General features: G+C 42.5%; 1 protein-coding gene across 4 annotated transcripts in view; it reads right to left on the reverse strand.

Annotated features, from left to right (window-relative positions):
* LOC133504049 (ankyrin repeat domain-containing protein 13C-like) overlaps window positions 1-27,065 on the reverse strand; it is a 55,405-nt gene that overhangs the window by 21,419 nt on the left and 6,921 nt on the right. For all 4 annotated transcript variants that reach the window (XR_009795890.1, XM_061826192.1, XM_061826195.1 and 1 more), the window contains 4 exons: window positions 10,259-10,363; window positions 5,065-5,150; window positions 2,989-3,034; window positions 2,453-2,519 (listed from right to left, as the gene is read on the reverse strand). Coding sequence is in view for 3 of the 4 variants with exons in the window: in XM_061826192.1 (XP_061682176.1) it covers window positions 2,453-2,519; window positions 2,989-3,034; window positions 5,065-5,150; window positions 10,259-10,363 (304 nt within the window). In the remaining variant the exon portion in view is untranslated. The remainder of the gene's footprint in view (window positions 1-2,452; window positions 2,520-2,988; window positions 3,035-5,064; window positions 5,151-10,258; window positions 10,364-27,065) is intronic.

A 27,065-nucleotide genomic window follows, 5' to 3' on the forward strand; every position in this document is an offset into this window, starting at 1 on the left:
CTTAACAATTCCCAGGAAACAAATATAATTGAAGGATTTCTGTCATTTCTACAGTTGTTTAAAAAGTTTACGAGTATGTAGGAACATTTAATTCGTAATTAAACATTTCCTGTTTCCCTTGGGTAAAAATATAACACGACACAGAGGTCATTTCTCTTATCCACTCTTAAACATGGGAAAGACAAAGGAACACAGCATACAAGTGAGGCAGATGTGCGTCGACCTTCACAGGTCAGGCAGAGGCTACAAGAAGATTGCCACTCAAGTGCAGCTGCCCATATCCACTATGAGAGGAATAATTAAGAAGTTCAAAACAACTGGAACAGTGGTAAACAAGCCTGGACGAGGACCCAAGTTTATTTTGCCACCACGCACAGTGAGGAGGATGGTAAGAGAAATCAGAAGATCTCCAAAGCTCACTGTTATAGAAATACAACAAATGGTAGCATCCTGGAGTCACAAAGTCTCCAAATCAACCATCAGGCGCTGTCTACACGCCAACAGGCTGTTTGGGATGCATGCACGGAGAAAACCTTTCCTCACTCACAATCATAAACGCAAACGTCTGGAGTTCGCCAAGCGGTATTGGGGCTTCAACTGGGACCGTGTGCTTTGGTGAGATGAAACCAAGATTGAGCTTTTTGGCAACAAACACTAAGTGGGTCTGGCGTGCCATGAAACATGCGCATGCTGAAAAGCACCTCATACCCACTGTGAAGTATGGGGTTGGGTCAGTGATGCTGTGTGGCTGTTTCGCTTCCAAAGCCCCAGGGAACCTTGTTAGGGTGCATGGCATCATGAATGCTTTGAAATACCAGGACATTTTAAATCAAAATCTGTTGCCCTCTTCCCGAAAGTTGAAGATGGGTCGTCACTGGGTCTTTCAGCAAGACAATGACCCAAAAATATGGCCAAATCTAGACAGATATGGTTCACCAGACACAAAATCAAGCTCCTCCCATGGCCATCTCAGTCCCCAGACCTCAACCCCATTGAAAACCTGTGGGGTGAGCTGAAGAGGAGAGGACCCAGGTCTCTGGATGATTTAGAGAGATTCTGCAAAGAGGAATGGCTGAAGATCCCTCTTTCTGTCTTTTCCCATCTTGTGAAACATTATAAGAGAAGATTAGGTGCTGCTTTGTTGGCAAAAGTGGGTTGTACAAGGTATTAACACCAGGGGTGCTAATAAGTGTGACACACATTATTTGATGTCAAATAATTATTCTTTTATGTGGGATTTTTTTCCCCACTGAATAAATGCACTTGTGTTGAAGGTTGGATTTTTCTCTTTTTTTGTTCCCATTAAGGTCCCATAATATTTTGAAAAAAAATGATTAGAAGCTAAAAAACACATCTTAACCAGGGGTGCCAATAATTGTGGAGGGCACTCTACTTGCCGTTGGTCTTGAGATAGCTTTTTACTTTAAACTATCGTGTCTTGACTCAGATCTTGCCACTGAGAACTTTTTCTAGGCCATCAATTAGGACTGAACCAGCTGATACAGTATTCATTTGCACTGACAAGGGACTGCATAGCTGTTTGAGTATTGATAGATTTTCAGGCATGAGCATTTCACGATCGTTCCGTTACCGTGTCGTTACCCAGCCTGAGAAAACACGGAACCGAAAGCTTACTTTTAATAAAATTCGCCCATGTGTGGAATGTAAAACAAGTTCTCAACGAAATACAACAACCTGTATAAAACAAACCTACATGAACCCCTTTATTTTTAATGATTAAAACGCCCAGCTTTGTCAGTGCGGTTTACAAACAGCACCGGTTTCCGCTTCTGCACTACGCATGCGCAAGGTCGACTTATTCATATCCGTCCGGGTCATTCAAACGCTAGTCAAGCATGTCGGTTGCTAAGCGTAAAAGACAAAATGCTCATGCCGGGTAAGGCTTTATTCTGAAGTACATGTAAAAACCGGTTCCCATGAGCATTATCAATGAGAACCAAAAAATCGTTTCCCACCGTTTCCCAGGACAAAAATCAACGGAACCGAAAGATCGGTTACCATACTTGCCGAAATCCTCATGCTTGGATTTTGTGTTGTCTTGGCTTTCCATGACTTTTTGCGCTGCCCTTCACGTGTTCAATTCACATTTCACATTTTTCACACACAAATCAATTTGTGAGCGTATGTGTTGTATTTTCTATGTATGTATGGATGGATTACTTGGGGTGTTGTCAACATCTGGTGAAATATTCAGGTAAATAGCACCTTTGGAAGTATATTTAGTGAGACAAATGGTGACGTGTTAAATACTAAATTTAGCCGCTGAATACTTCTATCTCTAGTGTCTTCACTTCAATATAAACTTACATTGTTTTTCAAATGATTTCCACATCCAAAGCTAAAAGTCGCTCATCAGACACTACACTTGGCATTGACAATAAAAAATATATAACGTCAGTAAAAAAGCATTACATGTGCCAATAAGACTTGCCTAATGTTGAGTCCCTGTTTGTAGATCTTACATGCATCAGAAGGTAGAATTCTGGAGAGCAAAGGCACTGCAACAGTGGAACATAAATGACATGTAAAAGAACACATTGAATTTAGAAGGCAAACTCAATAATGACGACAGCTGTCCTCTTTAATGCTCCAGTAGCAAATACACCAGCAATAATGTATAACTGAAAGGTTACATATTTTAAAGCATAGTTATCTGCAGTAAGAGTAACGTAATGACTATTTGTTTGATCGTGTCACATCCTGAGAAACACTAAAGATATTTCGATACTACTCCTTTTAAATAGATCCAATAGATGTCAGCTATGCATTAATGTTACATTTTCTTTGTTCAGTGTCAGCTTAAAGGGATGGAATACTCAAGCTGATATTAACAACACAGAAAACAAAACAAAAACATTCCAGTATTTTATGTCGTTGGCAGTCTTTTGGTCATACATTGCTCATTTATTTTGTTCTGTGATGTATATTTATGTGATGTAAGACTAATGAAATAAACAAATTACTCACCCCAACTTTGGAAGTCCCAGTGAAGCTCCAAATAAAAGTCTCCGAGCTGCAAAAAAAATTTTTGGTCAAACAAAAATAGTTGAAAAAGATGAAATATTTTGTGATTTGCAATCAGAATACTAAATAATAATGGGGAGTAAATATGATCTCAGCCTTCCACTTGGGATACCACCACTTGGCACAAAATGTCAAATGTGTATCATGTGGAGGCTGCAGAGACTATCTGGTCCATGGGATTCTGCTACGAAATAAGGTTCAAACCTGGAACTGTTGGTACTCTTTTATCATCAATTTTAAAAGCTATAAACTGTAAAAAACAAAGATAGGTTGTACTCAACGTGAAGCAATCTTCCCAGGAATCTGATGATGTCAACCAGAGGAAATTCAAGGTTATAATACGAGCCTAAGTTAAAGCATGCCGTGTCCCTCCAGGGGGTGCACTATTACACAGCTGACCTGGAAATTGAATGCACCACATTCTGGCACTTTTCATTTAGCCTCAATAACTCCATGCTACAAGACAAGTGTAACGACACCTTGACATGCTAAATGAATAAATACACTGTTTCCCCAATAATTTGAATATCATGGAAATAATTTACATAATTTCATTACAAAAAATTTAACTTTCCCAGATTATAGATTCAAGGCCCACAATCGAAACAATTCCAAGGATTTATTTCTTTTCATGTAATTTGGGCTTCTATTTTATAAAACCCATGAAATTCTGAATTTGAAAAAATAAATACTGTGAAGAAATCACCATTTACTTCATAGTTTTTGAAGAAAAAAAGAAATAAATAGGGTTATATTAGGGTCAGATTAAGTCTTCAATAATTGTTTGGGAATTCCTTTGATTTAATCACACTTTGATGTGCCGTGGAATATAGGCAATAGGCCTGTGGGATTGCCTGCGAGGTATGGAACCTCAAATTTTGTTTTTTGGGGTCTGGTGGGTTTCAATTTCCTTTTGATAATACACCATAGGTTCTCAAAGGGGTTTAGATCAAGCGAGTTGGCTAGCCAGACAGGTGTTGTGATGGCATAGGCATCAAGGCGAGTTTTGGTGGTTCTGGGATGTGGGCAGGGGCCAGGTCGAGCTGGAACATGAAATCTGCATCTCCAGACAAGTCATCACCAGAAAAAATTATGAAGTCCTCTAAAACATTCTGGAAGACAAGTGGTGACATTGTCTTTAAGAAAACAGAGTTTACCAACACGTGCACTGGACATTGCACTCCAAATCATGACTACTGGACTGCAAACAGCTTGGGTTCTGTTCTTGACCAGTCTTCCTCCAAACCCTCAAGTAACCTGACAGTTGTAAACTATAACCAGATGCATCTGAATGTTTTTGAAGCTGTGACTCCAGCCTCATTCCACTTTTTCCTGGATCACTGCAAGATTCTTGAATCTTCTCTGTTTGATCATTCGCGGAAGCCCACTGTCATCTCTTTTGCTTTTGCATCTTCTCCTGCCACATTTTGTCCACACACTAGACTTTGTATTGATATGCTTGGACAAAGCATTCTGTGAACAGTCAAACTCCTTAGCTATGACCTTTTGTAAGTTAACCATCCTATGGAGAGTATCAATGGTGGTCTTCTGGACACCAACATGCTGACATACAGTCTTGAACCCAACTGAGACAATTGAATCAAACTGAAGCAATTTAATGGCACCTAAAGTAACCTGTGAAGTTAGTTTTATTATTCTTGATTTTGTGGGTTTTATGAACTGGAAGCCCAAATTCTGTAAAAATACACAAATAGTTGGAATTGTTTAAATTATGGACCTTGAATACATAATGCATCAAAGGTTCACTTTTTGAATGGAATTACGGAAATTAACTTTTCCATGATACAAATTTTTGTAAAGGGTCTCTAATGATTGATGCGAGTAATGACAATAATTACTGATGGCTAATTCTGTTAAAAGTGCAGCAGTTGATTCTAGATTGTACAGCACAAAGGCAGCATAGTATAGCATAGCATAGCATTTGCTGTATGTAATATTAAATCAGTGAAGGACAGCAAAGAAGACAAGAACAAATGGAGTAAAGTAAGTATTACATACCTCTTTTAGTGCATTTAACAACTTTGGCCTCTTGTCCTCCACACTCTCCCTGGACTGTTGCTTCAGCTTTCTAAGCAGTGCTGTTACTGAAGATCACAGGGAAAACAAAACAAAATAAATAAATGAATAAATAAGCCACCTATATGAGAGCACACACACAAAAAAATAATAATAATAATTTGCCTGTGTCTGAGTGGCACGAAAAGTGGGAATCCTCCATTTATAAAGAGAAAAAGCGAAGTAGATACTGTACTATGATTCATTTCATTGACCAGGAAGCGAAACAGCATGGTTCCAAATTGCTGGAGACGTACATAAAGCAATCTTTGAAAGTTAAGAAAAATGTTGTGACTGAGTAACAATGAATTACAAAAACATGTCCCACCGGGCAACAACAAGCGGCAGGCTGACATGTAACTCATATAGAGTACACCGACATATGCAGCAACGGAATGAGTGTGCTATCTGGGGCTCCATGATTGTTTCAATAAAAAACAATAGGACAAGGTTGAAGGCATCTGCTCATAGACCACCCAGCTGCCATATACCACCTGAAACTAGTCCGCAGTCCACATCGAAAGATGGCCAAACTCCCTCTCTTGACACTAATTCACTGGGATACTGATGAGGACACTTTCCTGGTATGAATCAGGGGATATTTCACCTACATCAGCTCATGAAAACGGAGTTACACCACTGCAGATGAGTTTTCCCAACAACTCATCGGATCCTTGGCAGTTCTCCTAGAACATGAGAACAGTCAGTATTGACGCAGGTATCAAGTGCAAAAGGGCCACCGACAGACAAACCTCAATGTTTAAAATATTAACAGTCAATTTAGTCATCCCAGGGGAAGAATACACTGCAATGTTCACCTGGAATCACAGTTCCAAAACAGCTCCCTTAAGTGAGCATAAAAGTGTGGCCCCATAGCTCAGTGGTTAGAGCACTGGTTTGGTAAACCAGGGGTTGTGGGTTTGTATCCCACTGGGGCCTCCACTCTCTGAGAAGGGTTGCGTCAGGAAGGGCATCCGGTGTAAAAATTGTGCCAAACATATATATGCGTTCACCTGACATGACATGCTGTGGCGACCCCGAAAGGGACAAGCCGAAAGAAACACACAAAGAGTGACCATAAAAGGAGTTTGTCTGAAATATCCTTTCATGAAAAGCCACTTGTTTTCACAACATACAGTATCCCAAAATGGTACAGATCTTCCAAAAGAGCAAGTTTACTACATATGTGTGCTGTAAAGTATGTAACTATGAGAATGTAAAATAGCTGGCGCCCACTTCTACTCTCCAACAGTCTGGAGGTGATGAGGTGGACTTTTCTGCTGAACCCACTCTCTTGTTTCTTTTAACTGTAAGGAACTAAAAATCAATCCACGAAATTATTATAAAATATATATATTTTGTTAATTTTGTCAAGCTGCAGCACCTTGCCTGAATTCCCCACATACGAGAGAACTGAAGATCAGCAACCAGCATGAGGCCGAATCCATCAAGTGCTAATTACCATCACTTATTAGTGTTTGTCAACTCTGAGTAGAAGCATCTCCACCAACGAGTAAACATCATCATGTTTACATAGAACAAAATGCCATTTATTACCATTGTACATCGTACAAGACATGAGAGCTTCTACCGTTTCTGTGCATACAAAGGTGTGTCTACCTTTTAAGAGGTAAAGTTGAAAGCAGAGCAGAAACTGACAAAATTCCACAACTAAAACCCATGACAACATTTATTTATGAAACATACTTTCTTTCATTTTCTCTCAAAAACCAAACAAAACAGTTCACACATGGGTAAGATTGGTGAAAATGTAGGTCACAAACATTGGTTAAAATTAACTTCAGACAATAAGAGCTTTCATAAAACGTCTTATCCTAAGAATAGCTTGCGATTACAGTTTGAATGCAGCCTGGTATTAGCAGTTCAGTGTAACGGGGCATTTACAAAGCGTGGCAGCCAGGCCCAGACAAACATTTTTATCCTGCAAGTTCCAGCTTGTCAAGCAGAAGGCTGTCTGAATACAGCTGTTAATTTAATTTTTGAGAGGGAAAGGAAATTTTCCCTTAGCACCTTTTGTATTTGATGTCAAGGTGGCAGGTACACGGATGAGTGCAATTGTGACATGGTGTGCCAAAAGAACCCATTTTCTGAGATAAAAGGTGTCAGAGACCTCTCATGAGAGACACCAAATGCTTTCAGAACTTAAGATGGTAAAAAGGTGTGAAACAACAGCACGCAGAGAAAAGACCCCTGCCAAGGCCAAACAACAATGCCTGATATTAGCATATACCTACTTCCGTGATTCAGTTATTCTAAGGATACTTTGACACAGCTTCTTTTAGCATTACATATATTTTCAGGTTGCTGTATAAACAATGTGGCAATTTTGTGGAGAATGGACAAACTAAATTTCCTTGTTAGATTTTAGGGAAAATATAGTATATATTAGTTATCTATCCATTATCTATAGCACTTATCCACATCAGCCTCATATGAAGTACCACCTATCCCTCCTGGCTTTGGGTGAAAGTTGGGGCACATCCTTGACTGGTCGCCAATCACAGTTTAGGGCACAAACACACAAAGAACCATTTACATAACACACATAGGGAAAACCTTAAACTTTTTGAATGGGAGAATGCTTCCATTTAAAGTGCCTTTGATATCCCCAATAGACCTCAGCTGTTCGAGTAGGCTTTTCCTGTAGTCAATCTTAAAGCATAAGCTGTGGTCTGCAGAGATCTTCCACAGAATCAGTGGGACATCATTCTTCTTCTAGGTATCAATCCAGAGAAGTTTGGAACACAGTGAATACATACATATAGAGTAGAGAAAACGTAGTACAATAGCCACGTTATCAATAACTGGAAAATTGGTTAGAGAGGCTGCCAGGAAGCCGACAACAAAATCGTAGTTGTAGAAATTTCTGGTAAGTACTGTCTGTTTAGTACGTGATCATTTCTCAGCTTCTTAATATGACTGGGCTATTGGTTAGGTAGCATTATGTTTCAGGCTTATATTACCCAAAAATATGAATAAATAAAATCTGAAATCCCCCAAATGTAGGAAAAGGTATTATTGTCTAATGAATAAAAGGCTGAATTTCTTGGTCATAATTCCAAAAACGATGCTTGGCGCAAACAAGACAGTATTTGCCAAAATAACACCATACCTACAGTGAAGCATGGTGATAACAGCATTAAACTTTGGGGTTGTTTTTCTTCAGATGGAAGTGAGGTCTTAGTCAAGATCGAAGGAATTATGCCAGTCAGAGTTATAACAGAAAAAAATTAAAAACAACAACAAAAAACCCTCAGAAAAAGCATGCTCGAACGTCTAAACTCTATTTGGTGTTGATCACAGAAACTTTAAAGCAGTGGAAGTCAAGTGTGTGCCGACTCCAATTCACTGACACAAAAATGAAGCTCTTCACCTGACCTGAAATTACTCTCTTTAGGTAGCTCCTTGGCAGTAAGATTCCACATTTAAATGAGACAAAGAGTTTGCCTGAACACAAAAATAGCAAGTAGATAAGTTTTTCAGCCAAATACAAAGATAGGTGATGAAAAAATGGAATAAGTAATAGCTAGTAGGTAAATCTGTGAGTCACAAAACACATATATGGGGAAGACTGTACACAGAAACAGTGATATCATTTTAAAATCTCTTTCATATTGAGACACTGTTTGGAGTTTTAAGTTTCACAATCCTTTTGTGTAAGTGTGGTAAAAAGTAGAAGAGGGGGATTTTCAAAATAAAATGGTTGCATAGAAGAGTACATAATACTGTTAGCATGGGAAATAGAGGAGAAGAAAATTGCAGTAAGTATGTAAAAGATGACAACTTTTCAACTTTGAGGCAAAAGTGATCTTAAATGGCAAGTATGGCTGTATAACTGTGGCTCCACGACAGTTCTGTAGGTGGTGGTAATTTTTTATGCAATTGAGAATTCCAAAACAAGTGAAAAGGCAAAGAAATCATTTCCAATGTCTTCTAAAAATAATAGCTGCAGAGTAAATAATACTAAAAATATATATGTTGCCAAAACAATTTTTGTTTCAATATATTGCTCATTTTTGTAAAAAGACTTTTAAGTGGCTGAAATAAATATTTAACACATAAACATTTTTCTCATTAAATATATTTCAAAATTGGGAAAAACATAGTGGTGATCACTGGGGCTCGAGAAATGATGTTCATTTAAAACCTTGTTGAAATATGTTCCTATACTTTTAATATAGTACAGCTCACAAGCAGGCAATAAAACATTTGATTAGCTACCACTAAGGATTAAAAGTGAACATGCAGGCGTTCTGTCGAACCATTCTCTAGAGTTTTGGAGTGTGTGAAGTGATTTAATTACAATAAAGTAATTTCATCACAGAAAGTTAAAACCCAATATTTCTGTCATGGTGTAATGTTGCTTTTACCTGACTATTAGAATACCATAGATAATTTGAATAGCGCAGTGATTGCCAACCTTTATGGAGCTAAGGCACATATTTTACAATAGAAAAATCTCACAGCACACTGACAAACAAAAATGTCACAAAATAATGTATCCCGTATACATTATTGTAAACTTCCTGCCATCTATTCTGTCAATATGGCCCAACAGCATAAATAGCTGAACAAAGATACATTTATCCATCCATCCCTTTTCTGAGCCACTTATCCTCACAAGGGTCGCGGGAGTGCTGGAGACGTCTTGTGATTGGATCAGTGATTGGTTATTGTTTTTTTTTTTTTTTTTTTAACTCACTAATCAGTGATCAGTCCCAAAATCGTGATCGTGTAAAGCCTACTTATTTCAGCTATTTTGTTTTTTTACTAATAAAGACACTATTCAAGAGCCAGAGTGAAGGGAAGGTGGGGGATTAGAGAATGAAAGGGCGGGGGTTCTTGGCATAATCAGCCAAGAGGAGAGAGAAAGGCAACCAACGAATTTCTTTTCATCCACATACCAAAGGCTGAAGGGCCTTGAGGAATGTCATGGTCAAAGCAGGGGGGGCGTTATAGCCTCATGGGCAGGCATCAGCAAAATGTGTAAGTCATTTATGGCATTTACATCTGTTGATCTCAACTGTTTTCACTTTGGAAAACTCAATTTGACTATGGAAAAACACAAGAAAATGTCCTCATCTCACAGCACAGTGTCAAGCAGTTTGATACTTACTCATCTGTCTGTCTCCATAACTAATAGCCTCTGCAAGGGGGCTCCATCCCTGAGCATTCTTCACCTTCACTGGTGCATTGTGGGCCAGCAACAGATGAGCACATTCTGCAGGAGGAAATGATTCAGTGCATCAATACAACAAACCTCACACATAGCACTCATACACATGAATGAATAGGATATTTTTTATCTTTTACAGGTTGAATTAAGCTTATATTTGGGCCATTCTCACCCACTCTTTTTCAGCAAAACTAAAGAGGATCCACAGAACTGATTTTTATCTCTGTTATCAAACATCCTCCGATTTTACGTCTAGTGACCAAAAAAATGTCTCACTGGATTAGGATTGCTTGCTTCCTGTTATGAATTCATTTTTTTCCTCACAATTCTATAAACCCCAAGATAGAGTTAAATCACATATGAAGGACATCTACGAATGCCGGTGCAGCCTACAGTTAAACCTATGACAAAAAGATGAGGAAAGAGCCAACAGAGTACAAGGATGGAAAATGTTGACAAAGCTTCATAACACTTAGTGATAGCCCCAGCAGTTAAAGCAGAACTACATCCCTCCACCCTGTGAGCAGTCAGTGAAAAAAATGACAGCTGGCCAAAAACTAAGCCTGTTATTACAGCTCAGCTGACAGTTCTGTAATAATGACGTCACTCATTAAAAGGTTGGCGGCGTCTGGAGAGCTCATTGATGAACAGTAACCAACAAAATGCAGTCAAGTACTGAACGCATAAGAGAATGTTCACTTGATGAGGCAGTACTCACGGAATTTAAAACTCTTCCACCAGCTTTCAAAATGCAGTGACTCCATATAGGGAGTTGTGCTAAAAGTAGTTGGCTGTCCAAGCATGTACTAAACTGGATTTGTCAAAACTTACAATAACACCATTAGAAACAGGGTACTACACTGAAAGTAGCATATCAATAGTCTACGCTTTATCTTCTTCTTCTTTTCAAGGGTGGGTCTTCCATGCATTTCGGGGATGGTGCCGGCAGTGGGGTGTGCTGGTCCCTTTGGGACTAGTCAGGGACTTCTAATGTGCTGGGGGACCACGGACTTTCCTTGTTCTATTAGTCATATTAAAATAAAAACTATACCAGCATTACCACATTACTGGTAACCTTGTATTGCTCATTGACTGTATTTTTATGTCACAAAAGTATTCTCTGTCAATTGACTGTTGTCGTACTAGAGCAGGCCCAACTACCGGAGACAAATTCCTAGTCAGTTTTTGACAGACTTGGCAAATAAAGATGATTCTGATTCACTGGGTGGCCCACCCCATCCACAAATAACATAATTTGACTGTTCTAAGGTTACTTGTGGTCAAATATGTAGACTAACTATTGTTCTGCGGTATTTTGCACCTCTATTACACTAAAATGTTCTGTCCCTTGGCTTATCCCCTAAAACATTTTTTTTCCTCTCTGGCTGCATTTTCAATAAACATCAGAAAAAGGGGAAAAAGGAGTATGTCAAACTCCCCTGCTGCACAGTAAAACTGTTCCAGCACAAAAGGCACATAGATCCATCATTCTGCATGGCCATGCAGCTGAAGAGGACAGGTTAAAAAAAGAGATTGGAGAGATTGGCAGATTTACTGTTGGCACCCTGTGCTCATCCTGGATGAGAGCAGCTTCACACAGAGCAGGTGACAGACCTGACAGAATCTGGAAACACCATGTTCTGCTGCTTGCAACACCCTCCAGGATGACTGGTTTAACTGAGGGTCAGTGATGACCAGGGGAGGCATATCTTTGGAGGGATGTACAGCCCTCCATATCTTAGCCAGAGGTATCCTGACGGACATTAAGTACTGGGATGACATCTTTACAGCCAAGACCATAAGCTGGTGCAATGGGCCTGGGTTTCCTTCTGATGCGTGACAATCCTAAGCCCTATGTTGGTGGAGTGTGTCAGCAGCTCCTGCATGATGATGGCACTAATAGAATCTTCTACAAGTTGCCCAGACCTGAATCAAATTGAGCACATCAGAGACATGATTGAGATTTATTGTTCCATCCACCAATGCCACGTCGCACAACAGACTGTTCAAGAGTTGACTACTCGGATCAGGTCTGGAACAAGATCCTTCTGTCTCTTCAGGAGCATGTCCAGGCTTTGTATGGCGTGCATACAGCAGCTGTGAGGCCACACAGTACAAGGGCTCATTTCGACTCATCTTGAGGAATCACCACAGAAGCTGATTTTGAATTCAGACCTCCATGGGATGACGATGATTTCCTATAATTATTCTATTCTAGTGTTCGCAACGAATTCCAGTATGTCATTAATATATATTTTCAACTGGAATACCTCATTCATTGAGATTCAGCATGTCTTTAGTCTTAGTATTACAAAATGTCACTATTCCACTCCAATTTGAAAGACACAACCACAGTGGGTTAATTATTTTAGGATCTTGTTTGAAATGTGGTCACAATGTCCAGAAATTGATCAGAAAAATGGGAAAACTATGCTGACATGAAGGAAGATGACAGACTCATCCTGCCTGTAAGATTGCTCAGGCATCTTTTTATGATCTCTTAGGATGGATGGCTCCCTGGTGAGGTGTCCCAAGTCCCACCGAGAGGAGACCCTGGGGACGCCCCAGGAAATGCTGGATAGACAATGTCTCTCTGTTGACCCTTGTGAAGAGATGGAAGAAATGGCTGGGAAGAGGGGAGTCTGGGCTTCCCTGCTAAAGCTGCTGCCCCCATGACCCGACCTCGGATCAGAGGAAGAAAATGGACGGATGGTTGTAATAGTTCCAACACTACACGGCATTCTGCTGTTTATGATACACCATTTTTTGTTATGAAAACTGTCATTTTGGTTTCTTGTTTAAAGGACATTAGAATAAATTTGCGCCTGAAAACGAGCCTCAAATTTTACTTTCTAAAAATTACTGTCAAGAATGGGGCTCGAGGGCGGACCCAGATGCACGACTTCAGAGGCAAGCAGGCAGTATAGAAGAAACCTTTATTCGTTCCAAGGTCAGGATCAGGCAGACAGTGCAAACAAGCAGAGGTAACAGTAACGGCAGGCTTACGAGAGTGGTCGGGGGACAGGTGTGGGTCGGTACACGGAAGGTAGACATCAGGCAAACGGGAGTGCGGGAACGAGGCATCAAAGGAAACGATCTGGCGGAAGACTAGTCATCCCCCGGGTCCTATATGTACTGGGTGTCATGAGTGTTCATGAGGCGCAGGTGTGTGTCTACTGATTGGCTGGCCACGCCCGGGCTGGAAGCCAGGAGCATGACAGTACCCCCCCCTTAACGGCCGGCTTCGGACAGCTCAGGAGCATTAGGATGGGCCGAGTGAAAGTCCCTGATGAGGGAGGAGTCCATGATGAAACGGGAGGGGATCCAGAAGCGCTCCTCCGGTCCATATCCAGTCCACTAGGTACTGGACCACCCTTCCTCTGTAGCGGGAGGACTGCAGTTGGCACACAGAATACACCGGGCCGCCGTCCACCATGCGGGGGGTTGGGGGGGCTTGGCCGGAGGAACTAGTGGAGATGGACGAGTCGGGCGCAGTCTGCTGACGTGGAATGTCAGGTGAACCCTGATCGACCTGGGTAATTTGAGTGACACGGCAACTGGGTTAATAATCTTGCTGACTGGGAATGGACCAACGAACCTGGGAGGGAGTTTGCAAGATTCCATCCGCACCGGAAGATCCTTGGTGGAGAGCCACACTCGCTGTCCCACCTTGAGCGCTGGTGCAACTCTCCTCTTGCGGTCCGCTATGGACTTGTAGGCGCTGCCCATGCGCAGCAGCGTCCTTCGAGCTGTCTCCCAGGTCAGTTTCCAGCGTTGTACCACCGCCAGGGCTAATGGCACCGCGGAGTCCGTGGCCAATGAAGGGAACAGATAGGGGGGATAGACGTGCACGACGTGGAATGGAGCCATACCTGTCAAAGCGAAGCGCAGAGAATTAGGAGCATACTCCACCCATTTAAGATGCTGGCTCCACGTGCTCTGGTCCCCGGACGGCAAGCAGCGAAGTCCGGTCTCCAGGTCTTGATTGACCTTCTCTGTCTGGCCGTTGGACTCCGGGTGATGGCCCGATGTCAGACTCGCAGAGGTGTCGATGAGGGTCCAGAATTCCTTCCAGAACAAATTGCGGGCCTCTGTCCAAAAACGATGTCCCGGGGGAACCTGTGGTAGCGTACGACCTCGTCTAAAAACAGTTGGGCTGTCTGCTTGTCCGAAGGGATCTTCGGGACCGGCACGAAGTGGACCATGGAGAACTGGTCCACTATAGACAGCACCACTGTGTTCCCTTGGGATGGCGGTAAGCCGGTGACAAAGTCCAGTGCGATATGCGACCACGGGCAGGAGGGAATGGACAGAGGCCGCAACTCTCCAACAAGCCGCAGGCTCGGCTTCTTATTGGCCGCACACACCGGGCAGGCATTGATGAATTATCTCACATCCTTACCAAGGTTGGGCCACCAGAATCGTTGTTCGATTACCGAACGCGTCTTTGCCATGCCCGGGTGGCAGACAGTCTTGTTGGTGTGGGCCCAGTTGATGACGTCTCCCTGCAGTGACGGTGCGACAAAGAGGCGATCAGACGACAACCAGCGGGAGGCGGCGTTTCCCCTCAGGGCCTCCCTCACCCATGTCTCGAACGCCCAGGTGAAGCCGGACATGAAGCATGGCTCTGGTAGGATAGAGGCGGCTGCCGATTCCACGCGCTCCCCCTCGTGGATCCGCGAGAAGGCGTCTGGCTTGCCATTCTTGGAGCCTTGGGGGAAAGACAAGGTAAAACGGAAGCGGGTGAAGAATAAGGCCCACCTGGCCTGACGAGCGTTCAGCCGCTTCGCGGTCCTCAGGTACTCGAGGTTCTTGCGGTCGGTGAGGACCACGAATGGGCCTTGCGAACCCTCCAGCCAGTTCCGCCACTCCTCCATTGCCGTCTTGACTGCCAACAGCTCGCGGTCTCCTATGTCGTAGTTTCGTTAAGCCGTGAACAACTTTTTTGACAAGAAGGCGCACGGGTGGATCCTTCCATCCCTGGGACTCCTTTGTGACAAGATGGCTCCAATACCTGAGTCCGATGCGTCAACCTCAACCACGAACTGGTGCTTCGGATCCGGCACGATGAGGACAGCCGCAGCGGTGAAACTGGCCTTGAGTCTGTCAAAAGCCTCCTGGCAGGTCCTGGTCCACTCAAAAGGTGTTGTGCGGGGACGTCAGAGCGTGCAGAGGGGTGGCAACGGAACTAAAGTTTCGTATAAACTTCCAGTAAAAGTTCACGAAGCTGATGAACCTCTGCACATCCTTCCTACTGGCGGGAGTGGGCCACCGTAGCACCACGTCGACCTTCCCAGGATCCATACGTATCTCCCCCTCCACCAGGATGAAGCCCAGGAAGGACACGGATGCTCAGTGGAATTCACATTTCTCCATCTTGACCAACAGTTGATGCTGTAACAGACGCTGGAGCACCGCTCTGACCTGTCGGATGCGAGAGGTCAGGTCTGACGAGAAAATCAGAACGTCATCCAAATACACAAAAACATACTGATTCAGTAACTACCGAAGTACATTGTTAATAAAGTTCTGAAAGATGGCCGGGGCATTCGTCAATCTGAATGGCATCACCAGATATTCATCGTGTCCTGTGGGGGTGTCGAACGCCGTCTTCCATTCGTCCTCCTCCCGGATCCGCACCAGGTGTTAGGCACTGTGCAGGTCCAACTTGGTGAAGATCCGGGCTCCCTGAAGAAGTTCAAATGGCATGGCGATCAGAGGCAGAGGATATCTGTCCTTGACTGTGACTCCTTGTGAGTCCTTGGTAGTCGATGCAGGGTAGTAGCGTAGTGTCCTTCGTTCTTGACGAAGAAGAACCCTGCACCATCTGGTGAGGACGACTGGCGGATGAGGCCGGCGGCCAGCGACTCCTCCACGTATTTCCTCATGGCCTGGTGCTCCGGTGCTGTTAAGGATAGGAGGAGGGCACCCGGTTAGCTCCGAGGCGGTACTCGATTCTTCTAGCCGTACCGGCGCGACTTGAATCTTCCTGTCTTCCTGGGCAGTGAAACAATGTTTGCGGCAGTCCTTGCCCCATGTCTTTATCTGACCTGTGGCCCAATCTCTGTGCGGCTTGTGCTCTTTGAGCCACGGGTTCCCCAAGATAATGTTGCTGCGACATGCGTCGAAGACATGAAAGCTAATGCGCTCTGAGTGAGCGTCCGGAAAGCCCATACATAACGTCTGAGTGCGGTGTGTTACCCGACAGAGGAACTTTCCATTCACGGCGTAGGCGTTACGAAGCCGCTGCATGGGGAATGTTGCTGCCCCCAACGCCTCGACCACGGGGGGATTTATCAGGTTTGCATCCGACCCGGAGTCAATGAACGCAGTCACAGTACATGACTGGGAGTCCGTTCCAAAGGTGAGGTGAAGAAGCGACCTCCCTGACTCTGCCACAGTATACCGCACACTCACAGGAGTGGAGATCCTGAGGTCGGGGTGCTTTGGTCGAACTAGGCAGCGGGCGATCAAGTGTCCAAGATGCCCGCAGTAGAAACAGCGCCCCTCCAGTCGGCGGCGCAGACGCTCCTCCGCTGGCCCATCGAGACCCTCCACCTACATGGGTTCAGTCCTGGAGGGCAGCGTGGACGGCTGGGCAGCGGGACTGGGCACCTCCGTCTCCCCCTTGGTCATCGCGTCCATTTGCCCCTACATTACCTACCAGTCGCTGGTCGACCTTGAAGGCCAACGCGATGAGAGCGTCCAGCGAAGGAGGGAGATCCGCGCCGATTAGGAGACCACTGATCTGCGGAGAAAGTCCCTGGAAAAAGGCATCATGCAGGGCGTCCTCCTTCCATCGACTCTCGGCGGCGCGGATCCGGAACTCAATCGCGTATTCCGAGAGGACCACGCTGGCGAAGAGTCATGAGTGAAGCCGCTGCTCTGCGTTCCAGTGCCGCATACTGGAACACTTGGGTGAGTGCGCAGACAAATGACGTCCAGGAACGACATGTAACTGAGTTACGACTCCATTCTGCCGTGGCCCATGCCGCCGCTCTTCCCGTCATGTGGGAAATGACGAAGGCGCTCCTGGAGCGGTCCGTGGGGAAGGCGGATGCCTGCAGTTCAAAATGGAGATCGCACTGGGCGAGGAAAGGCTTGACGTTCCCTGAGTCGCCTGGGAATCGTTCCGGTCGGGAGAGCGGGGTTATACAGGCACGGAAGAGGTCCGTGGCGGGCGATACAGGGATCAGCCAGACAGTCCAAACAAGCAGAGGTAACAGTAACAGCAGGTGGTCAGGGGACAGGCGTGGGTCGGTACACCGAAGGTAAGATGTCAGGCAAACGGGAGTGCGGGAACGAGGCATCAAAGGCAACGATCTGGCGGAGGACTCGTCGTACCCCGGGTCCTATATGTACTGGGTGTCATTACAGTTCATTAGGCACAGGTGTGTGTCTCCTGATAGGCTGCCCACGCCCAGCCCGGGCTGGAAGCCAGGAGCATGATAATTACCTCTTTAACATTCTAATTTAAACACTGAAAAATGCTTGTTACTCGGTCCTTCTCCCATAAAGCTACCCTGAATCTAATTTCATACAGTGACACGGTCCATGGCTCTTACCCCACCCATTGATCCATCTGGGTGGTCTCTAATGCAGTTATGAAGCACTGCAGTTTTGCCAGCAGATCAGACTGCAACTGCCACGATGGCTTTATGTCAGAAAAAAATCCAACATCTGTGCCCTGTGCTATGGTAAACATCTGTATTTGAGCTCAGGGATTAAGAAGCTGATAACAGGGGCTTACACACACATCTACCGTGACGTAAGTCTCATTCACCTAACTGTATGCTATCCAATGATTATGTAATGATAACATTTAGCAGACGTGTTATGTAATCCCTAACAGCCATTTCTCATTGCCCCAAGCTGCAGAACTGCTAGTTTTCTTGGACTTAACATATTTAGAATTTAACTACAGTATGTGGGTCAGAAAACACAGGACAGTGTTTCAGTGTTTTTTGTTTTTTTTTTTGCTTATAATTTAACAATGCAACTAAATTGGCCTTCCCTAATTTGGTGTAGTTATGTTGCCAGTACATCAGTAGCCACATTTGTATTCAGTTTGCTATGCTGGTACGAATTGTGAACAAAGCGTGAAAGGATTCCAAGTAAAAATGCCCACCATGATTTCCCAGGAGCAAAGGCCACAGATGTATTATAAATTCCATCTCTAGCAGAGAAATGCTTAGGTGCATCATGACAGCCTGGTACTGCAGGTTTTGTTCTAGTTTAGCCATAAAAATAATAATGAAAAAAAATCTCCATTGTCTCCTATTTTGCAAGTCACACAATTCCCATCAACGATTTTCTGCAGGCTCAACAACAGTTTTCTGAACTTGATGGAAAAAGTAATCAAGTCTTCTGCAAATGTATGTTAACATTCTGGCCTTGATGTGCAGAATTGGGTACCACATCAGTCAAAATATAAGTACGTATATAAATATACATGTATATATAATGTATTTTTTATGATACAAATATTAATACAAGTATTACTAAAATTCTCATTTCGGTAGTTAGCATCATTTTGAGAACTGTGTAGTTATGGAGATAAAAATAAATAAAACCCAGTAGTGGTGTAATGATTCATATATTATATGGACGTATAAATTTATATTCCGACCATCCAACTGGATCGAGATGTACTCAACAGGTTACCCTTCCAGATTTAAATGATCTATTAAAAACATTTTAAACTTTAATCAATTGGTTGTATTGATATCAGGAAGTAATGCCATGGATTTAAGCACAGCAGGCTTGAGGTCTAGGTGTGTATGTGCTGTATTTCTAGCAAACACCTTTAGTTGATCAATCATTCAGTGAGCACATGGCAGTTAGTACAGTCAAGGCTACCCCTCACCACTTTTGTGAAATCACAATGTTACTTTGACTAACCACAAATTTGGGAAAGACGAGTTCAATTTCACAAACAACACCCAAACCTGACTACTACCATACTTGTTGAATCAAGTAATCACTTAAATAGAACTTGTGAGAGAACTTGAAGTCCACTACAAGATCTCAACAACCAATGCATCATACCACAATCCAAGAAATTCAAGAAATGAGGAAAAAAAAGTCATTGAAATCCATCAGTCTGGAAAAGGTTACAATGCTATTTCCAAGTCTTTGGTGCTCCAGTGAACCACTATCAGAGCTATTGTCCACAAATGGAGAAAACTGGGAACAGTGCCAAACTTTCCCAAGAATGGATGACCAACTAACATTTCATCCAGGTCACAAAAGAACCTCTAACAATATCTAAAGACCTTCAGGCCCCGCTGACCTCAGTTAATGTCAGTGTTCATGACTCTACCGTAAAAAAGGCATTGGCCAAAAATGGCATCCTTGGGAAACTTCTCAGGCGAAAACCCCTGCAATGAATACAAAGGCTCATCTCACATTTGCCAAAAAAATATCTTGATAATCCTCAAGAGTTTTGGAGAAACATTCTGTGGACTGATGAGTCAAAAACTGAACATTTTGGATTGTGCGTGTCTGATACATCTGCGTAAAAATGGCACAGCATTTGATAAAAAGAACATTATGCCGACAGTGACGCATGGTGGTAGCAGTGTGAAGGTCTGGGGCTGCTTTGCTACGTCAGGAGCAGAACAACTTGCTGTGAATAATGGAACAATTAATTCTGCTGTGTACTAGAAAATCCTGAAGGGGAATGTCTGGCCATATGTTTGTGCCCTCAAACTCAAGCACTCATTGATCATGCAGCAAGACAACAAAACATAGTCCACCTCTGAAAGACTAAAAAAGCAAAAACAAAATTAAAGATTTGGAGTAGCAAAGTCAAAGTCCGGATTCAAATCTAATTCAGATGATGTGGTGGGAGTTCATGCTAGAAAAACCGCCAATGCAGCGGAAGTTAAAACAATTCTGCAAAGAAGAGTGGAACAAAATTCCTCCAGAGGAATGTGAGACTCATCCCCAATTACCGTAAATGCTGGATTTCAGTTATTGTGGGTGGCACAACCCGTTATTTGGTTCAGAGGTCAATTACTTTTTTACAGAGGGTCAGAAAGTTTCAATTTTTTTACGTGCCTTAGTTAAGTGAATTGTCCTTTGAAAACTGCAAAACATATTTATAATATATGTTGAGTCTTTATTCAGCTATTTATGCTAGTGGGGTATACTGACGAAACAAATTAATAGCATGGTCTTCTATTAGAATGGAGGCTGACAGTCAATGTATCCACTTTTTGTGACATTTTTGTTTGTTGGAGTGCTGTGAGACTTTTAAATTGTAAAATATGTACTTTGGCTCCATAAATGTTGGGAATTACGGCTCTTTGCAGATCATGTATAGTAATCATTTAGGTCACAGCAACATTACAACATGACAGAAATAATGGCTTACTGGAATTACATTATTGTAATCAGGGCATGTTTCGACATGACCCCGGCATGTTTACGTACAACCATTAGTGCTAGGACTAGGCTACATAATGTTTTTACAAATATGTCTTGTCGTCTGATCCAGACATTATGTGTTTTCTGTCCCACAGTACAGACGTTGTTCGAAATAACTTAATTGGTGGTCAGATATTTAAAGTACTATATCAAAAGGCACATGATAAGACTAAACTTAACTAACATTTGGAATAAAAAATATTGTACGCAGTAGCGACGTGGAGTAAATATCTTGATCGGTGAATAATGACAAAGCCAATCAGTATAAAATGCTGATTATCAGCCAATACTGATCAGGCAGCTCAAAAGTGATCTGTTTTTGTTTTTTACTTTTAGCTCTGAAGCCCATGATTCTACCAATTCAACTTATAAAAGGAGACATGCTTTAAACTGAGTGAAGGCTGCATTTACTGAGTGCTTTTGTTCATTCATTTTTAATATACATCCCAGGGGTTTGGAGTGGGGCAGTTAATAAATATACACAAAGGGCTACACAGACAAAAATGCTGTCCAGCGGCAACAGGGCAGCCACACCCCGATTACTGTATGATGTCATACTGTAACCCTCTGTCTGTCTAATCTGAGTATCCCTGGAGGACATGGTAGCAGCTCAGGCAAGAGACTGACAACCTCATTAGTAAAATCTATTTCAGTGTCCAATATTACTCTGCTTTGTGAATTCTGTTCAGGCAATGGCAGAAAAGTGGAATCAATTTCAAGCTGTGCTTCAGTGGAAGAACAAATGTAAAGTCCAGTACTCATGTTGATGCTTGAATTGTTCCCTACTTTAAAAAAAAAAAAAAAAAAGGAGGATGCATTTTTCAACAATGTGTTCTACAGCCTACTTGCACAATCAAAAGCGCAGTGAATTAATATTTTACACTCATGCTTTCAGTCCATCATCAGCAAGTCAAGTGAAGACATCATCAATCATTTTAATTTTATACTGTATGTCTGATAGATCATTACATAGTAATCGTGTACATCAAATTAAAGGGCTACTGTCATGAAATGGATGATTTTTGGTATGTTATTAATGAAAAAACATCAGCCAAAATGGGCCCATGCATTTTTTCACCACAAAACCTGATTTTGACGAATACAGCTTTTTGTAACTCCCGCCATGAAAATCCTCTCGAGGGATTTGTTTTCGAGAAGAAGCAGGAAGTTACGTAAAGGACAGCGGTCTCTCATATCGTAACAAAAGATCCGCGTACGAAATATCTCGATGTGCGCGTCGGACGGCGTCGGGCTGCTGCGCGGACGGCGGCGAATCTGAAGAACCCAGCCAAGAATGCGTTACTCATCCGCGTGCACGCAGTAATGCGCCCCGCCTCGACGGTGTTCATTGAGTATTGCGGCGGCTATGAACATCCCCCTAAAAGCAGCACGGCTCGACTCCATTATATGCCACTACAGCGTCGAAAAACAGCCACACCGGCTGAGGCGCCGGTTCGGCGTTCAAGGCTTCTACGAAGGCTGCGCGTCGGGCTTTGCGGACGGGGGCGGCTCTGAAGAACCCAGCCAAGAATACCTCACTCAGCCGCGTACGCGCAGTAAAGCGCCCCGGCTCGACTGTGTTGTTCATCGAGTACTGCGGCATCTATGAACAACCCCCTAAAGCAGCACCGTTCGGCTCTGTCATAAGCCACACCGGGCAGCTGCAATGAGCCGCGATGCCTTGGATATCGTAGAATGACACTTCTGCAACTTTGCGCATGAATGACACGCTCTCCGCTCACATTTTTTTTTTCGGATAGACAATGAAGTAAGTGAATAATGTTATATGTATTTTTCACTACAATATCTATTTTAGAATGTTTATAGGGATGACATTTGGGCTGTAAATGTTATTCTAGGGGAGTGACATAAATATGCAACTTATTCCTAAATTTCTGTCATCTGGTGGTGAACCTAATTCATTTCACAGCATTCTTTGTGGGAGCAAAGGCAGTCTGAAGACATGACATGAACTTAACTGCAACGCCAAATTCCAATTAAGTTGTGACTTCTTAAATAAATAAAAACAGAATACAATGATTTTCAAATCATGATCAACCTACATTTAATTGAATACAAAGGCAAGACTGTACAGTGATGCCTCAGTTCTCGACCTCAATCCATTCCAGAAAACGGTTTGAAAAGTGAATTGTTCGAAAAGCGATTCGATGCTTCCCATTATAATCCATGGAAAGAGAAATAATGTGTTCCAAGTCTAAAACATTTGGCTTTTTAAAGTATTTTTTAGCTTTTCCTGATAATGAACGGCATTGTAGAAATACATGTATTGTTTAAATACTTTATATAGTAAAATAATTTGAGAAATATGTTTATTTTTTTGCTCAAAATTTATGCTTTAGTAGTAGAGTACGTTAGGCTGGGAGTGCATTGCCGTATTTGTCTTGATTGGGCCCCCAGCCTTGTAAACTTTTCTTTATTAATAAAAGTGCAGAATAACTTTAAACAAACAATAATGAGGGGGGAAAACATTTTTTTTTATTTTTACAAAAAGTAACAGAAAAACATTCATAACTTGAGTTAAAACAAAAATGCAGAAATGCTTCAACAACTGTACGTATCACATGTCTTCGGGGGTGGTGACTCGCCCCCTTTTAACAAAAAACAAACCTAATGTCATTTGTTTCTGGCGTTTCTTAAGAACATTTCTGAAGTGACATCATTAAAATTTCGGAGTGCTCTGCTACATTCGGATTTATTGGGGTGATGAAGTTCGGCGAAATTATGGATTTCGTTCCACTTGGCACAGATGGCTTTGATTTCAGCACTTGGGACAAACAACAGTCACTACTGCGACACGTCTATGTACAGAGGCTGCGTCATACAGAATAACAAAAGTACGGTGATTGTGGGTCAGCTAGTCTGGCCGCGCGCAATATGTTATTTCCAGGTTTTTTCAGCGGCGTTCAAGTACCGATTTTTGTTCTAAAAAGAAGCAAAAAAATCTCGAAATTTTCGTTTGAAAACTGATTTGTTTGACAAGGGGACGTTCGAAAACCGAGGCTTTACTGTATATTTAATATTCAAACTGATAAACTTTATTGTTTTTAGCAAATAATCATTACCTTTGAATTTTATGGCTGCAACTTTCTAAAAAAGCTGGACAGGGTCATGTTTAAAACTGTTTTCCAGATTTTCTTTTAAAAACATCCAATAAATGTCTGGGAACTGAGGACACTAATCATTGAAGCTTTGTAGGTGGAATTCTTTCCCATTCTTACTTGATGTACAGCTTCAGCTGTTCAAGAGTCTAGGGTCTCCGTTCTTGTATTTTACACTTCATATTGTGGCACACATTTTCAACGGGAGACAAGTCTGGACAACAAGCAGGGCGGTCTAATACCTGTACTCTTTTACTATGAAGTCATGCCGTTGTAATGTGCAGAATGTGGTTTGACATTGTCTTGCTGAAATAAGCAGGGGCGTCCATGAAAAAGATGTTAGCGGAATGAAAGCATATGTGTCTCCAAAACTGTATGTAACTTTCAGCATGAATGGTGCCTTCACACATGTGTATGTCACCCATGTTATTGGCACTAATACAGCCCCATACAATTACAGACGCTGGCTTTTGAACTTGGCCTCCATAACAGTCCAGATGCTTCTTTCCTCTTTGGTCCGGAGGACATAATGTTCACATTTTCCCAAAACAATTTCAAATGTGGACTCATCAGACTAATGAACACTTTTTCATTTTAGCCCATCTTAGATGAGTTCAGGCACAGAGAAGCTGGTGGTGTTCCTTAGTGTTGTTGATAAATGGCTTTTGCTTTGCATAGTCGAGTTTTAAATTGCACTGACTGAGGTAGCCTCGAACTGTATTTACTGACATTGGTTTTCGGAAGCGTTCTAGTGCCCATGTGGCGATATCTTTTACACATTGAAGTCAGTTTTTGATGCAGTGCCACCTGAGGGATCGAAGGTCACAGGCATTCAATGTTGTTTTTTTGCCCATGTCGCTTACAGTGAAGAAAATAAATATTTGAACACCCTACTATATTGCAAGTTCTCCCACTTAGAAATCATGGAGGGGTCTGAAATTTTCATTGTAGGTGCATGTCCACTGTGAGACAGTTAATCTAAAAAGAAAAATCAAGAAATCACAATGTATGATTTTTTTAAACTATTTGTGTGACACAGATGCAAATAAGGATTTGAACACCTGTCTATCAGCTAGAATTCTGACCCTCACAGTCCGTCTTTAAAATTCCACCTCCATTCCATCTATTATTCCTGAATCAGATGCACTCGTGTGAGGTCGTTAGCTGCATAAAGAAAGCAGTCCACCCCATACAATCACTAAGACTCACACTTGTAACATGGCCAAGCCCAAATAGCTGTCCAAAGACACCAGAGACAAAATTGTACAACTCCACCCGGCTGGAAAGGGCTACAGAGAAATTGCCAGGCAGCTTGGTGAAAAAAGACCAAGTTCTGTCTTTTTAGATTCTCTCTCTCACAAAGGACATTCACCTACGATGAAAATTTCAGACCCTTCCATGATTTCTTAGTGGGAGATCTTGCAGTATAGCAGGGTGTTCAAATACTCATTTTCTTCACTGGACATGCAGTGATTTCTTTTGATGATATTACGGAAACTACAGTAGATGATAAAATCCCTTAATTCCTTGCAATCGTATGTTGAGGAACATTGGCCTTAAACTGACTATTTTCTCAAGCATTTGTTCACAAAGAGGTGAACCTCGCCCCATCTTTGCTTATGAATGACTGAGGAATTCAGGGAACCTCCTTTTATACCCAATCATGGCATCCATCTGCTCCTAATTAGCCTGTTTACCTGTGGGATGTTCCAAACAAGTGTTTGATGACCATTCCTAAATTTTTTTGCCACATGTCCAGCGTTTTTTTAAGTGTGTTGCAGTCATAAAATTCCAAGTTTATTGATTATTTTCTAAAAACAAAGTGTGTCAGTTTGAACATAATTTATCTTATCTTTCTAGTGCATTCAATTGACCCCTCCGTAGAAATTGCGCAATCCGCGTCACTGACCAATCAGAGGCCAGAGATCTCCATAAACCACGCCCCTTTTTGGACCCGCAGGTTTCTCAGACAACGCTGGATGCTCCAGTATAGCTTCTGTTGGCGTTTTATCACGTATTTGGGTTCTTTAACAATAGATATGGTTAAGAAGTGTAGTCACGGACTTTATAATAGTGACGACAGGTATCCTGAAAGGCTAGTTGGTGGAGTTTAATTCGTACCCTTTCCAAAACCAAAGACCCAGTACGAAAAATGTCTTCGATGGATCAAACTTTGTGGAAGACCGCATCATCAACTGAATCCATCTAAAATCAACCGGAACAGAAGACCGAGTATGAAAAATGTCTTCGATGGATCAAACTTTGTGTAAGACCGCATGATCAAATGAATCCATCAACCGGAACAGATATGTTTGCACGAAGGTAAGCCCTATATTTGATTTTCAATACATGTCTCATATAAATGAATTAGCAGTTCTTCGCTTGCATAACATAGCTAAGTGTGAATGATTGACACACTTGATCTGTGTTGAGCGATATTTTGCGATGATCTGACTGCACAAACGTGTCCCTTTGTTCGCGGCTAATTAGCTAAGCTAAACCGGACAAGCAGTCCTAAAAGCATTCGACGTGCACCGAGACACCAAGACTGAAGGAAGGATGTTTGAGGACACTAAAGTAGTGATTGTCATACTCGGTTGGGACTTACGTAGGTTCGGCACTAATTCAAGAATAATTATTGAGGGGAGTGCGTGACGTTACACAAAGAAAACGAGAGAAAGAACTTGTAAATCAAGCCTCGCCTTCTTCTTTTCCTTCATACGGCGGTTCACAAACGGCTATACAGATACATATACAGATTCTGCACACAAGTGTGACATGTAACACGAAAATAGGAAACTGTCAATGACGAATTCGTCTTTGGGTTACAATATATTATATTATGTGGATTCTCGGTCTTCCTCTGACTCCGGAAAGATCTCGCGCTACTATCAATGGTTTCTCCGTCGATATGCATGTAAATATCATTGAAATACCCCTCGCTGAAATACTTGAACCCTGCTGTCTGCTTTTCAACGATATTTCACTGTTAGCTAAGAATGCGAGTGAGAAATCAGCAGGTAAATCGGACAGTTTCGCTCTATTCTTTTCTTGATGCGCCGCCCTTTTTGCTAATTGTTTGTCTGACGTAGGCGCACGTGGCGTGACGTCACTTCAGGAGGTGTGGTTAAGTGCCCTGTACGGAGGGGTCAATTAAATGTAGGTTGAACGTGATTTGCAAATCCTTGTTTTCTCTT

The sequence above is a fragment of the Syngnathoides biaculeatus genome, chromosome 7 (genome assembly GCF_019802595.1).
Source record: "Syngnathoides biaculeatus isolate LvHL_M chromosome 7, ASM1980259v1, whole genome shotgun sequence".
Taxonomy (NCBI): Eukaryota; Metazoa; Chordata; class Actinopteri; order Syngnathiformes; family Syngnathidae; genus Syngnathoides; species Syngnathoides biaculeatus.